The 14,685-nt window shown below is 31.7% G+C and overlaps 1 protein-coding gene across 1 annotated transcript; it reads right to left on the reverse strand.

Moving 5' to 3' along the window:
• Positions 1-3,459: 3,459 nt before the first annotated feature.
• Positions 3,460-14,239, reverse strand: LOC112777165 (peroxidase 47). Its single transcript, XM_025821468.3, has 4 exons — positions 13,866-14,239; positions 6,158-6,346; positions 5,448-5,610; positions 3,460-3,998 (listed from the first exon to the last, which is right to left on the reverse strand). Exons 1-4 carry the CDS (start codon positions 14,124-14,126, stop codon positions 3,619-3,621), a joined length of 993 nt encoding a protein of 330 aa, XP_025677253.1. The 5' UTR covers positions 14,127-14,239; the 3' UTR covers positions 3,460-3,618.
• Positions 14,240-14,685: the final 446 nt, after the last annotated feature.

Here is a 14,685-nt window from a genome sequence, read left to right on the forward strand (position 1 = left end):
ACTCACGTAAGGTATTACTTGGACTACCCAGTGCACTTGCTGGTTAGTGGTACGAGTTGTGAAAAGTGTGATTCACAATTTGTCCACCAATGATGATGATCAAACATTATTAAAAATTATTAATTATAAAGTTATTAATTTGATTTTTTATTCTAATTGGTTGTTTAATAATTTTGTTGAGTGTGCAGATTTTTTGTTTAGTGGGCCAAAAGTCACATAAGCCCAATTTGATGAGAAAGTATTCAACCTTGGTGCAAAAATAATTCCAAGCAAAGTGGCTGAATTATTTTTGCATACGCAAATGCTTATTGGGCCAGGAAACTTATATGAATCCCAAAACAAATTCCTTTTGATCCAACAAATTTATTGGTCCGAGATTGAAAAAGAAAGAAAGGAATTGGAGCATGCTTGGTTCGGTTATCTACTCCCCTTTATGGAATGGAATTCAAAATTAAATTGGTTTAATTACTTGCTTTGGTAATTGAAAGAAAATTTAAATTAATTTGATGGCAATCAATGCTCCACACGTTACTATGCATAGGAGAATGAAAGTGGGATTTAATTTGTTGTAATTTCACTCATTGCTTCCAAAGATTTTTCTCTCTTCTCTCTCCTTTCTCTCTTTGCCTTCGGTCATGTCAACAGGAAAGAAGAAGGTAAAAGTTATTAGAGAAATTATCAGAGGAGCTAGAAAAAAGCAAAAGGCTAGGGTGATGGCCTTTGCAAAAAGAAGATCCAAAGCATGTAGTGTCTAAGATTTTTTCCACTAAAGCCAATAAGTGAAGAAGAAGCTTCAAGATCTTCATGCCTAAAGTAGAAGCAATCGGCCTCGGTCAGAGAAGAAGATCTCTGTGGTGAAGCTTGTTTCCACTTTTGTTCATCCAAGACAGAAAGTAGCTTCTGTAGCTATATGGAGAAAGAAGCAAAAATGGAATAGATGGAGCTGTCAAGGATCAAGAGTTCATCAAGGGTCAGAATTCTTTCTTGGGGACAAAGTCAAGATGGAAGGTTCAGATTGATAAAGTTTGATGAGAAAGGGATGAGAGAGAGGTAAATGTATATTGATTTGCTTTCGGTTTCCCCTCTCTTCTCTCTATCCGAACTGGTTGTGTGTGATGGAGAAGATGTTGGTGGCTTGGTTGAACTGGTTTCAACCTTGGAAGCTTCCCCTTCTATAATAAGGGTGAATGGCCAAGGGTTGAAGCAAGGAGAGTAAGCACAGAGTTCTCATAGCTACCCAAAGCTAACAGAGTTCTTCTCCTTCAACGGGTTTTATTTTGTATTCTTTTCTTTAGTTTTGTCTGTCTGAGCCTCATGGTGAAAAAGGCAAACAGAGTGAGGTTTGTAAGAAAAAGCCAGTGAGAGAAAAAAGGCAGAGTGTGCAAAATTAAAGAAAAAGTCATAGATGTCTAAGAGTTTCTTTGTACATCTGTGTTGTGTTTCATGATCCTATGGGGATTCCCTTGCAAGTTGGGTTAGCACTTTACGGTTGAAAGCTTGGTAGGTGTCCAAGTCAAGTTCAGTTTTGGGGATAGATTCTGGACTTGTCCCAGATAGGAATGGGTAGTTCCTAGGGAAGAATTTGTGTATGTAATCAGTTGATTATAGTGAAATTCCGTCACTATTGTGATGGAGACTGGATGTAGGCTACATTGCACTTAGTAGCTGAACCAGGATACTTTTGAGTGTGATTCTCTCTTTCTCTTCTACTCCATTTCTGATTCTATTACGTAGGAGACAAAATTGAAAGATATCTCCTAACCGGTTACGAGATAAAAAGAAAATGTCTCTTGGCTTGTTATGAGATAAAAAGCAGAAATATCTTCTGAAGCTATCTTAAAAGGCAGAAAGTTAGACACAGCAAAAAAGGGGCTATGATTCAACCCTCCCCCCTTCTCTTAATCACTGATTACCATCAATTGGTATCAGAGCTTGGTTTCAAAGAGATCAAGCTTTGCAGCTTGGAGAAAAGATCCTGATGGCGGCTAACAGTGGCTCAAATTTAGTTGCCTATACTCTGATAGAAAGGCAGTCAAGCAACATACTTCCTTTTTTTAATGGAAAGAACTACAGTTACTGAGAAGAAAGGATGAAGATATTTGTCCAATCTGTAGATTACAGACTCTTCAATCTTTTCAATCGTTTTATTTAGCACTCCATTTGGAACGGCTTAGTTGGTAACGTATTAATCGTTACCAACATTGATGTCATTGCCATAATGCCTCTTATCAATCATATTCAAACTTACCCAAACACTATTTTCTGTAGTACTAGCTTCAAAAAGCTTCATCTCACTGAGTTATAGGCACTGCTAAAGTCTAACTTCACTAGCACTCCTTTGCTCTTTGTCGTCTTTAGCCACGCCACTGTTTCATAGACTATCAACGCCCCATATAGTATTTGTCGGTTCTAAAAGAAGGTTGATTGAGCTTCACTAACCAATGTCCCCATGAGAGGTCTTAGTTTTGCCACCATAACCTTGGATGTCACTTTGTAGACGCAACCCACCATACTAGTAAGTCGCAAATCTTTGATTCCCTTTCCCTTGCCAAAGCTACCCATGTTGTGTTGATCTCTCTTTGTATACTCTCTTGGATAAAGAAACCTTTGACCATGTCTGTAACTTCAGCCCCAATTGTTTCGCATGTCCTTTTGATGAACCCAAGGTTGTATCCATCAAGCCTTGGAGCTCTTGTAGATTCACAAGACCAAACCACATCTCTTATTTCCTTATCACTCAGAATTATATCAATCATGATGGTTTGCTCTTCTAATATTTTTGGAACCAATTCCTCTTAAAAAGACACTGCCGATATAGGTTTTGAGTGTAGAGATCTTTAAAGTATGACCTCCTTGCAATCTTGTTGATTCTCTACTTGGATCCTTCACATTTTTTCCCTCGTCTTGAATTTCAAGGATTTGGCTTCTTCTCTGCCTTATTTGTTAACTTTACTTGAAAATATTTCTAGTTTCTATCAACATCCTTTATGTATACCTTGAGTGTTGTTTCTAAAATTTTGTCTTTCTCTTATACCATAACTCAACTTAATTCTTTAAAGCTTGTCTCTTTATTAAGTTTTTTTCATAGTTTATCCCATTTTTCAATTCTTGCTCTACTCTTGTAATTTTCTGGTCAAAGCACTTTATCTTCTCATCTATGTTTTCATACTTCTTATACTACTATTCCTTGAGCACAGTAGAGTCTTTATATTCTTCAACATTTTAGCACAAGTTCTCTCCTCTACTTTCTTTCATCTTGATCGAACATTTTCTTGAACTACGAATATGTGAACCACACATCGAGAGACCTAAAGGGTCCAGCTCCCTATTTGTAGGTTTTTTTCTTTATTAGTAACGGAACGTGTCAGATTCTTTAGTTAAGATGTTACACAATACATAATTAGATTCACATGTAAAGTTTAAAAAAAAACATATATAAAGATATAAACAAGAAAGATGTATCAGAAACTACTATACCCTTTTATTCCAAAAACAACTTACACCAAACCTTAACACATTTAACATGCATACACACAGTACAACACATAAAATATATATCACACAAAACATGAGAACACACCCCCAATTATTCGTATATAATTTATCATTATTAATTAATTAAAGTATTCTGCGACAATTTTGTCGCACTTCACCCTTGGATTCATCTTTGACATCAATGAGGCCCATTTTGACCATTGCTTGTTGGAAATCAAAGAAGAACATGGCTTGGTTAAATGCATAGGCATTCACAATGTTCCTTGTTAAAGGGCTAGCATAAAGGGTTTGATCTGACGTGAGAACACCATTCTTCCTCACCAGAGCATTGAAATACAAGTTGTCAAAGTCGTTCCTTGTTGCATCGAACGGCTGCTCTGTCGTGTCGCCGGAGCTGCATGTCCTAAAGAGTGTCTTGGCAAATTGTGAGTCCAATGTTGGGTCAGCTTGGTTCAATCTGTTCTTGAAAGAAGCACATCTTGCCACTCCTAATGTGTGAGCCCCTGCATAAATGTATTATGGACTGTTAAAAAAATTTATGGCCATGGAACATCCTATATTTTTCAAAAACTAATCGTATATTTTTATGTTAACTCCGTCTGCAATTTAGTCCTCTTAAAAATATATTTATGACATTCCAAACTCGTTTTCTTAACTAATGTGATTTTTTTTTTAATTTATTACTAAAATATCATTCTTTTTTGTTAAAATTGATAAAAGAGAGCAATAAAAAAAAGATTTGTGTGTATTCAAGTTGTATAGAATGATATAATATAAAAGGGTATTTATAGGTGTTAAAAGAATTGAAATAATAAAAACGTATTATCTTATAATATATATTCAGATATGATAAATAATTCTAATAAAAATTAATTGATCATAATATATTCTAACATCCCCTTTAAACTCAAGTGACAACTTGAGTTTGAAATTTTTTAAAACAACAAAATAAAGAAAAGAATTGCGTAAACTAATAGAACACGTGTAGAAGAAATTGGCGGAAGGAATCGCAGGCAGAACTGTCGAAAAGATGGCGAACTGCTCAAAAACTACCAAAAATGACAAACTGTGAAGAGATGGTAAAATATCGAAGGATGACAAAAATATTTGGTTTTTCCATGAGAATATGTAAGTAGCGGATAACAATGGTATTTAATTCATTAGACTTAGAAAGATACAATATAGAGAGGATATGTTAATCGGTGAGGTAAAAAAGCATGAAAAGAGACAAAAAGATAAAGAAAAATGGCATAAAAAAGAGTGAAAAATACAGTAATTTTACTAGAAGAAAAACAACTTATCCTCTTCAGATCAAAAAGGATATATGGCTCTAATACTATATAAGAAAGGATTTGTATGTATTCAACTTGTATAGAATGATATAATATAAAATAGTATTTATAAGTATTAAATGAATTAAAATAATAAAAACATAATATCTTATAATAAATATTCAAATATGATAAATAATTTTAATAAAAACTAATTAATCTTAATATATTCTAATGTTTTCTATAAAAGAATAATATATGAATAATTATTATTTATAAAATATGACATTTTGATAACAAATTTTAAAATATGTGACACTTTCGTAAAAATATTTTCCAAACTAATTATCACTCCATATTTTCAACACAAAAAAAAGATCTGTATAATTTATATCCTTGTATTTATTACATTTTCCCCCACCTTTTTAACTTACTGACCAACGATGTAATATATGAAAATGAAATTTTCTTTTCACTTCATATTTTAATCATCTAACTCTTTCTTACTCCTAGAACAGAATTTTTAAAAGACCAAAATTATGTCGGCAAAAAATAACATTATGAAATAATGAAGAAAATAATTAATTAATTAATCATCTACATAAATAAATAAGTTTAGTTAAATAATAATATAATTCTTTTATACAATAAATAAAATATTTTACACTGCTCAGTGCTTACCGGAAAGAGCGACCATTTCTTGAGCAGAAAAACCACGTTGCCCAAAAGCCTTAATCAACTCAGAGGCATTGAAGGTTGGGAATGGAAGATTTATAGTATCCTCTATTTTCGACCTTCTTCCATCCTTTCTCCCTTTTGGTATGTCATAGATTGGACCTCCAGCCTGTTTTATTTTATTTTTTCATCATACATACAATAATTATTTATAAGATATAGGATACAACATCACTTATTATAATACTGTACTTGCGATAAATCTTTATTTATGATATTTTATTAAAATATTTCTCATCCATTCATAAAAACTCTTATATTATTTTTTCTAAAACTTAAAATATTAAATATATAATCACATAAATAATAATTGGATAAAATACATTTTTTTTCTTCAGCATTTATGATTTTGTTCAAAAATATTTTTAATATTTAATATTATTTTTAATATTTTTTATTTATATTAAAATTATCCTTAAACGTTAATTTTATTGATCTAAAATATCATACGGACAAAATTAAAAATATCTAAAGAGAACTTTAAAATAAATAAAAATATTAGAGACAAAATTAAATAAATCTAAAATGTTACCGATAAAATTAAATAAAAATAAATATTAAAAATACTTTTAAAAAAGATCACAGCCATTAAAAATAAAGTACATATTTTACTCATAATAATTAATAAAATCAAGTAATATATTTCGTCGTCTTACAAAGAATACAGCATCCCTAGCCGCCATAGCAAGAATATCAGCACACGAAACAACACCAGGACATTGTCTTTCAAGTTCTTCCTTGATTTCATCAATGACTTCGTATCCTCTAAGGCTCAAATTCCCTGGTGAATCCTTTTCTGCTGTATTGTCCTTTGTGGAGTCAATTAGGATTGACCCATCACAACCCTAAGTGCAATAGAACAAAGTGAGCAAACGATTTCAAGAATGTGTCAACGACTGCAATTGATAACAAAAAAAAAAAAAAAACAAAACAAGAGGCGTAGTAGTAAAAGTGTATGCATGGAGTTAATACTCAAAATGATCCCTAAAATTCAAGGTTTTGAAAACCGGACCGGTCATTGAACCGTTCTAATCACTGATTTACTGGTTTATTGGTCCAACCGATCTAACCAGTGGTTCAATCGAAAAAATCGTTTTAGAATAAAATAATAAATAAATTATAAATAAACATTCTAAAATATAATTATAGTATAATATAAATCTTAAAATATTTTCGAAATTTAAAACACTACATAAAATATCATCAACCTAATCTATATGATCTTATCAAAATACAAACTCAAAAACTAAATAGTAAAAAAACATATCTAAATATTAAATCCCAACATCATGATTTATCAATCATCAAAATCCACAAGAACTTGTTGCAAATTTGCTTCGGTGGATTAGGATTAGGATTAACAGCATCATTCGAAATTAATAAAAGTTTTATTAATCTCTATTTGATTAATACTATTATCCAGAACTGAAATTAATAAAAGTTTTATTAATTAAAACAAAATTAAAGACCAGCCACAGCACAATAAAAAATCAAAAAATTATCAACATGACCATATCTAAATTCTGCCACCAACATTCAGCAACAAACAAAGCCAGCAAAACCAGCAATAATTAGGAGCCAGCAACTACAAATCAAAGCAAAACCAGTAACTACAAAACAAAGAAGTATCCATAACCAGATACAAAATTAAAGACTAGCCATAGCAGATTGAAAAATCAAAAAATTATCAAGATGAGCATATCTAAATTCTGCCACCAACATTCAGCAACAAACAAAGAAATAAAAACAGCAGGACATTCAGCAGCAAAAACACCATTACCAACAGCATTCAGCATTCAGCAACAAAAATTATCATTCAGCAACAAATAGGGCATTCAACAACAAAAATTAGCATTCAACAACAAAGTGTGATCTTATCAAAATACAATCTCAAAAGTTAAATAGTAAAAAGAAATATCTAAATATTAAAAACCAACATGAAGATTTATCAATCATCAAAATCCATAAATTAGAACCTTGTGACTGACTATTATTCGAACTAGGTGGATTAGGATTAGCAGAATCATTTGAATTAGGAGGATTGGCAGACAAATTATTACTCAAACAGGCATTATAAGCAACTGCTTCTTGATTAATACTTTCATCCATAACTAAATTCAATAAATCATAATCCAAATTAAAAACAGCAACAGAACGGCTAGAAATCCAATAATCATCCATAAGACCATAGAACAGAATCAGTAACAAATCCATTACTCAATTTCAGAAACAAATCCATTACTCAATTTTAGAATCAGTAACAAAAGAACATATTAGAACAGAATTAGTAACATATCAGAAATCAATCACTAACTTCAGAGTTCAGATTCACAAATCCCTAATTTCAGAAATTGCATATTTGAGTAATTTGAAATTTCAGAGTTCAGACCACTAACCTTGACTGAGAAATTATAAAAGCTAGAAATTATAAAACCAATCAGAAATATGGTTAAAGCATTTCATCAAACATGTTGAGTGCGGTAAAATTAAAATGAAATAAGAGAATCCAAAGCTTAATTTCAATGTGATAGAGAAGAGAACAAAACTATTGTAACTTTAATTTAATCTATGAAAAAATCCAAACCACTACCAAATCAAATAATTACTTATTGTAGTAGAAATCAGAAGTTGCAGAGTTTGAAGAAGAGTATTGGTGTTGTCTGTTGTGTGAGTGTATTGTCTGGTGGCTGGTTTAGGGAACTCACGGCGGGGACAACAGAGAGCAGTTCGACGAGTGGAGCACGCGGGTTGGTCACAGAGTTTGAAGCAGAGCAACGTGGCTTCTAGACGAACGCGAACGGTGAACGACGAGCGAACGCGAACGGCGAAGAACGCGAACGTGAACGGCAAACAAACGGCGATGGAAGCGTGGCTGAGCAGACAAAGACGACGGACGCCGAGCTCGAGGAAGCAACCGCGATCGGTGACAGCGAACAGGGGTTGAAGACTTCGAGCACGAGGGAAGCTAGATGACGGATGGCGAGCTTTGAGTGCGACGGACGGCAGCAGTATGCCCCTCCTTGTGGCGGTGGTGTAGGCTTACAGTGCTAGAGTTTTGTGGTTAGGTTTGTGATTTCTCTGACTGAAAGAAAGAAAGCGAGAACGGGAGAAAAGAAACGAAGGAGCTTCCCTTTTTGTGTAAACCGGCCGGGTTTCGGTTCGGTCTGACCGGCCGGTTCTCGTCCGATTCAACGATTTTTAGCCGGTTTTCTGATTGTCGGTTTTATATGCCTGACCGGACCGTTAATACTGCCGGTTCGTAGTTAAACCGGTCCGATCGGCCGGTCCGGTCCGGTTTTCAGGACATTGCTAAAATTTGACCTCCGACTTAATTTAGCCCTTGAATTACCAATTGACTCAAATTGTATCCTAAAATTTTAAGATGTGCCTCAAGTTGGCCCTTTCGTTTATTTTCGTCACCGAAAAACTGACGTGATACATATAATTGACACCTGACAGCCTCAACGGTTGTCTGACGTGGCGAAATTTTTGTATATATCAATTTAGCCTCCGATAATTTGGAAAAAAAAAATCCCTGCATAAGTCTTCTCGTCAGGCTTCACCTCTTCCTTCATCATTTGCAGAAACAAACTTAAAATATGACAATTAAATTTCTCCACAATAAATCTATGAATAATCTTATTCCAACAAGATAGAGGTCTAACACGCATATCTTCAAAAACCTTGACTGCACCTTTTAAATCACTAAATTTAATATACAAATTGATTAGCCCATCACACAACTCCTGTTCTGAATAAAAACTCATCTTTAGAATCTTCCCGTGAAGATTCAAACCATTAGAAAATGATCCATAATTAATACATCCTTCTAACAACCACATAAAGTTTATCATAGCCATTCACATAGCTTACTGCAGTGTTGTTGAAGGCAGCTAAACTCACTGCTCCGCTTAATAGCTAGAAACTTAAAAGACATCAACTTTTTAACATAAAAGAGCATGATTATAACCAAGTGCAGAATTTTTTGGTTGAAATAGCATTACCTTACAGTTCTTTGAAATTGGGTTGGGGCAAAATTGATGCATACATTTTCTCGAAAAAGAATAGGATTTGGGGCATGTGAAGAAGAACCCACGGTGAGAGACGGGGGAAAGATGAGAAGAACCCTATCTTTAATTATTCTGGGACCCAAATTTGCTTCTTTTTTTTAAGGAAAATTTTGGTAATCGGCAATTCTTTTTGGTAATCGTCGACGCTATGCGCACATGGTGTTACTGTAAACCAAGTTGAAAATTTTTCACACTTGTTTACCTAGCACTACGCAGATCAGGGTGACTCAAAGCATCCTAGCACGAGCATCGGAAGATTCAGAGGAGGAGTGGAGGTAGACAGCCAACCTGAGCACCGCGACCACGACAGCGAAAAAGAACCAGAATACACAGAGCCAGAGCAGAGGCAGATGCTGACCCACAATCGTGATAGCGACGATGACTCAGAGGCCGAACCAAGGGATGGCGAAGGCAAATGGAATAAGGAAGCACGAGAAGAGGTAGAAGACGATGGCACAAAAATAAGGGGCGGGCAGATCCAGATGACATGATAGGAGGCCGAAAACAGGGGTCAAAAGCCATGATGAGACGCCGGCAACAAAATTACTGGCTTGTGTGTGGCAGTCAGTGTATGAGTGTGTTGGCTATTGTGACCGGGTTGTATGAGTGTGAGACAAGAGAGTTGAGAGACTGAGGTGACATTGTGGAAAGCCTGAAGCTTAGCTGCTGGAGCTACCTGAGGCTTGGTTGCTGCTCCCTAACTCACCAGAAACTACTATGATTTGGGAGAAATGGGAGATTGTTAGGATGTTTTTTTTTTAAATTATTAGGGACTAAATTGATGCATACAAAAATTTTGCCACGTCAGACAACTTTTGAGGTTGTCAGGTGTCAACTACATGTGACATGTCAGATTTTCGGTAACGGAAATAGATGGAAGGGCCAACTTGAGTCACGTCTTAAAATTTTAAAATACAATTTGAGTCAATTAGTAATTTAAGGGCTAAATTAAGTCGGGATCAAATTTTAGGAGCCATTTTGAGTATTAACTCGTATGCATGTGGTTGAAGTTTTTAAAAATTTATTCAGATAGGTTGAGATATTTATATTGTTTTATACGTTGTCAATTGTATTTGTTAATTTAGCAATAACATTAGTTAATACTGTTTTAGTATTGTGTCTCTGATAATATTGTGAAGTGGATTTTTAGGGTTATTCAAATAAAGATAGTTAAAATATAAATACTTTATAATATTAATATATTAAAACATGTATTTTAGTTAATATTTTCACATAAAAATAGTCTAACTATCTTCATGTATAGCCACTAATGTCAAATACGAGATTACTAGTCAATATGTTAAGCGCCTTATACACTAATTAAAAAGATTTAGTTAAAGTCTTATAAAATAACGAAATTATTTTTTTTTTCCTATGAATATATATGTGAAAATAATATTTTAGAAAAAAAATTATACATGAAATCTTTCTTAATCCTGATTTTATATATATATATATATATATATATATATATTATTGAAATGGGTATTATTTTATTTATTTATTATTGAATAAATTATAAGCTTGAATTAATTTAGATTCTAATAAACTTCACCAAAAACTGTTACATAAATAATAAGAACGAGTTGGCATAAAGAAAAATAAAAAATAAAAATCATGAGGTGTAAAATGTAGAAAATAATGGATGAAGGTGTTCAAGTGGTCGAGGATTTTGTCGCTGTTGAAAGAGATGCACCACAGAATGGTGTGGACATTTTTTGAGACAAGAAGTAGTTGGATCACTACTTTCAGGTAAATGGTTACTCATATTCTAAGAAATAAGGATGGAATAGAAGTCATCTTATTGGTCCATTCATTATTAATTTGTAGATTTCAAAATGGTGGCTACTTCTACGAAGAGTGTATGATTATTATCATATAAAGATACTTTGTTTTGGCTATTGAATGATAGTATAAATGGTAGAATTTGATTTTTATTTGAAGTAAAAGTGTTTTTTTTTATTTAAAGTGTTGCTAAATAAATAAGTTACACTTTTTAAATAAGGATCATTATGAGAAAATATTTTTAGCATCTTCATAGGAGTAGTTACCTATCAAAATTAGATACTATAAAAAGAGTATTTGTTAAGTAGCTAAAATATTATAGACAATAAATAAAAATAAAAAATATTTGGTAATTAAAGAAAATTAGTCAAAAATAGTCATAATTTCCTCTATTTAACATTTATTAATTGTTGCGACAATTAATGAATATTAAATAAAACAAGTTTTGGCTATTTTTTTGTCTCCCTAGTATTATTGAATAAAAATACATTATCAATAACATTTATACTTATAAGAGAGTGTGAATGACTCTCCGAAGTTAATTGACACAATTAATTTTTTTCTATAACTATTTTTTTCTCATTTAGTTATACTAAGGGTCCGTTTGGAAAGTTTCAAAAGTAATTTTTTTGAACTTTTGACTAATGAAAAGTAGTAGTATTAATGTCTGGTGCAATTTTTAAAACTAAATTGCAGCTTTCTAAGAAGCTAATAGAGAAGTTAAAAAAAACGACTTCTCTCATAATACTACTACTTTTTATCACATTTATATAAAATAAGCACTTTTAAAACTAAAAACCCAAAAACAAAATAACTTATTTATAAGCTACTTTTAATACAGTCATTTATTGTTTAAGCTATTTTTTCAAAAAAAACTTAATTAAGTTCTTTATCCAAACTAGGCCTAAAGTCAATTCTAAATTTAATGTGAATTAAATCTCAAAAAAAGCTCTTTCATTATTTTACATTCATAATTCTACAAATTTTTTTAAATAAAACTTTTAAATTTTGATATTTTTAATTCTAAAAAAAATCTCAAATCATCACCTCAATACATTTTGTAAAAAATAAAAACTTCTTATATTTGATTAGTCTCTATTTATTAAAATATCCAAAATTATTAGTTTTTAACCTACAAAATAAAATAATAAATAATAAATTAACTATAGATATTATATGTTTAAAATTCTAGATGTTATACATATAAAATTATAAATGTTAAATTAAAAATTTTAACAACGTCAACTATACAACTCATATTTTACATATAGACTATTAAAAATAAAAAATAGAAAATGAAATATAAACAAAAATTACACTACAAGGGAGGCGCCATATAGTGGCGGTTTTTTCATAATTAGCGGCGGTTTTAAACCGTTGCTAAATCAAAGGCCGGCGGTTCACCAAACCATTGCAAAATCAAAGGAATCGGCGTGTTTTTAATGCCGCCACAAAACGGGACTAAGGAATCGGCGTGTTTTTTATTTTTAGTTGGGTCCCTATAAAATTAAGCCAATTACTGTCAAGAGGGACCTAATTAAAAAAAATTTAGTGCAGGGACCAATTAAAAAGAAAAAAAGTATAAGAACCTAATTAAAAATTTCACAAAACTATAGGGACTAACAGAGTAATTAATCCATCTATCTATCTATATCACTAGAGGTTCTTTAAACAAAGTACCAAGTAGATGAGTAATAAGACCATGAAGACTTGCAACGGTGGATTTTTTATAGGTTCTGGGAGAAAAAGATTTGAATCCGCAATTTTTTAAGTGAATATGAAAAAATTATGCCATTTAAATTATAACTCGTTGGCTAATCTACCCATGACTTATTCTATAGGCAATTTAATTTTTTCATTCATAAAAATATTGCCTATTTTCAGTGAGAAATTATATAAGATTCTTTATTAGCAATCATAGTTTTTCATTAAAGAAAAGCATAATCATTTATATATGTATACATATTATAAAAACTTGAAATAATACAAAACAAAAGTTGCAAGTTGCAAACACGATTTAAAAAGGTTAATGAATTCACATTTGCCTTTAAAACCCACCATGCAAAAGTAAACCATTCTACCAATCAATGCCTCGCTGATTGGCATGTGTGTAATACTGTAATAATACTGTATTATTTGTATATCTAAAATTAAATTATATATCTATAGAGATAATATAACAAGTAATAAATATGAGTTAAAAATATAAATAAATTGACCATTAAAGTAAAAATTTTCATGAAAATACTTGTCCTAACAAAATTAAGTTATTAAAATAGTGACACAAATAATTATTAAAGTATTTTACTTTTCTTATGCTAAATTCTTTAGAGACAATAAAGATCAAACTCTATAATCAAAGATTATAGATCAAAATCTAATACCATATATAAAATTATTTTTTTAAAAAATGTAAACTATTAAATAAAGATAAATAAATAATTATATATTTAGAAAAGACTTTATCAAAATGTGAAAGTGATATACATATATATATAGAATGAAGTACCTGAATGAAGCAGTCATGGAAATGCATTCTAATAAGAGCAGCAGCAAGAGTGGGATCACGTTGCAAAGCCCTATTGACAATGTTCTTAACGACAGGCTCAACAAAAGGGCAACCCATCAAGTAATAGTTCATGTCTAAGCCATTTGCTCCCATTCTGTATCCACTTGCCATCACTTGATGAATCACCAAAACAATTACCAACAAATTTGCCATCACTATCTTCAAAACCTTCAAATACGTACGATCTATATGTTGTTGCATCTTGGATGAATCCAATCTTGGTTAACTATATATATATAGCTAGTGTGGGAGGAGTAGTGTTTAGTTGGATTGTGTAATATGAGGTCCTAAATTAAAGAAGTTTATATAGTGGGGGAAAGTTGGCATAAACTAGTAACTACAATGTGGGGTAACGGCGATATATATATTGTATTATTTATATCATGCATAAATTTACTAGAACCGAGTAGCCATTTTGTTTTCTTTTGATAATGCTCTTAGAAGACAAAACACAAAGATACTAATAATATTTAGAGAAAATTAATTGTTTCAACTACCACACACATGTATATAAGGAAGTATGATTAAAATATTTTGTTTATCTTAATATATATTTCAAATAAATATATCATTTGCACATGATTGAAAAGGCAATTGGCCGAAAAAATTGGGATATGGAAATTAAATAGCGAAAAATAGAAAGTTGAAGATAGTGGCATGTACTTTATCGCTTAGCTTTGCACCATTAGTTAAAAAATTATAAAATCCTACCTAATCAGATTAGTCAATTTTTATTACTTATATTAATTAATAAAACTAG

Source organism: Arachis hypogaea, chromosome 19, assembly GCF_003086295.3.
Source record: "Arachis hypogaea cultivar Tifrunner chromosome 19, arahy.Tifrunner.gnm2.J5K5, whole genome shotgun sequence".
Taxonomy (NCBI): domain Eukaryota; kingdom Viridiplantae; phylum Streptophyta; class Magnoliopsida; order Fabales; family Fabaceae; genus Arachis; species Arachis hypogaea.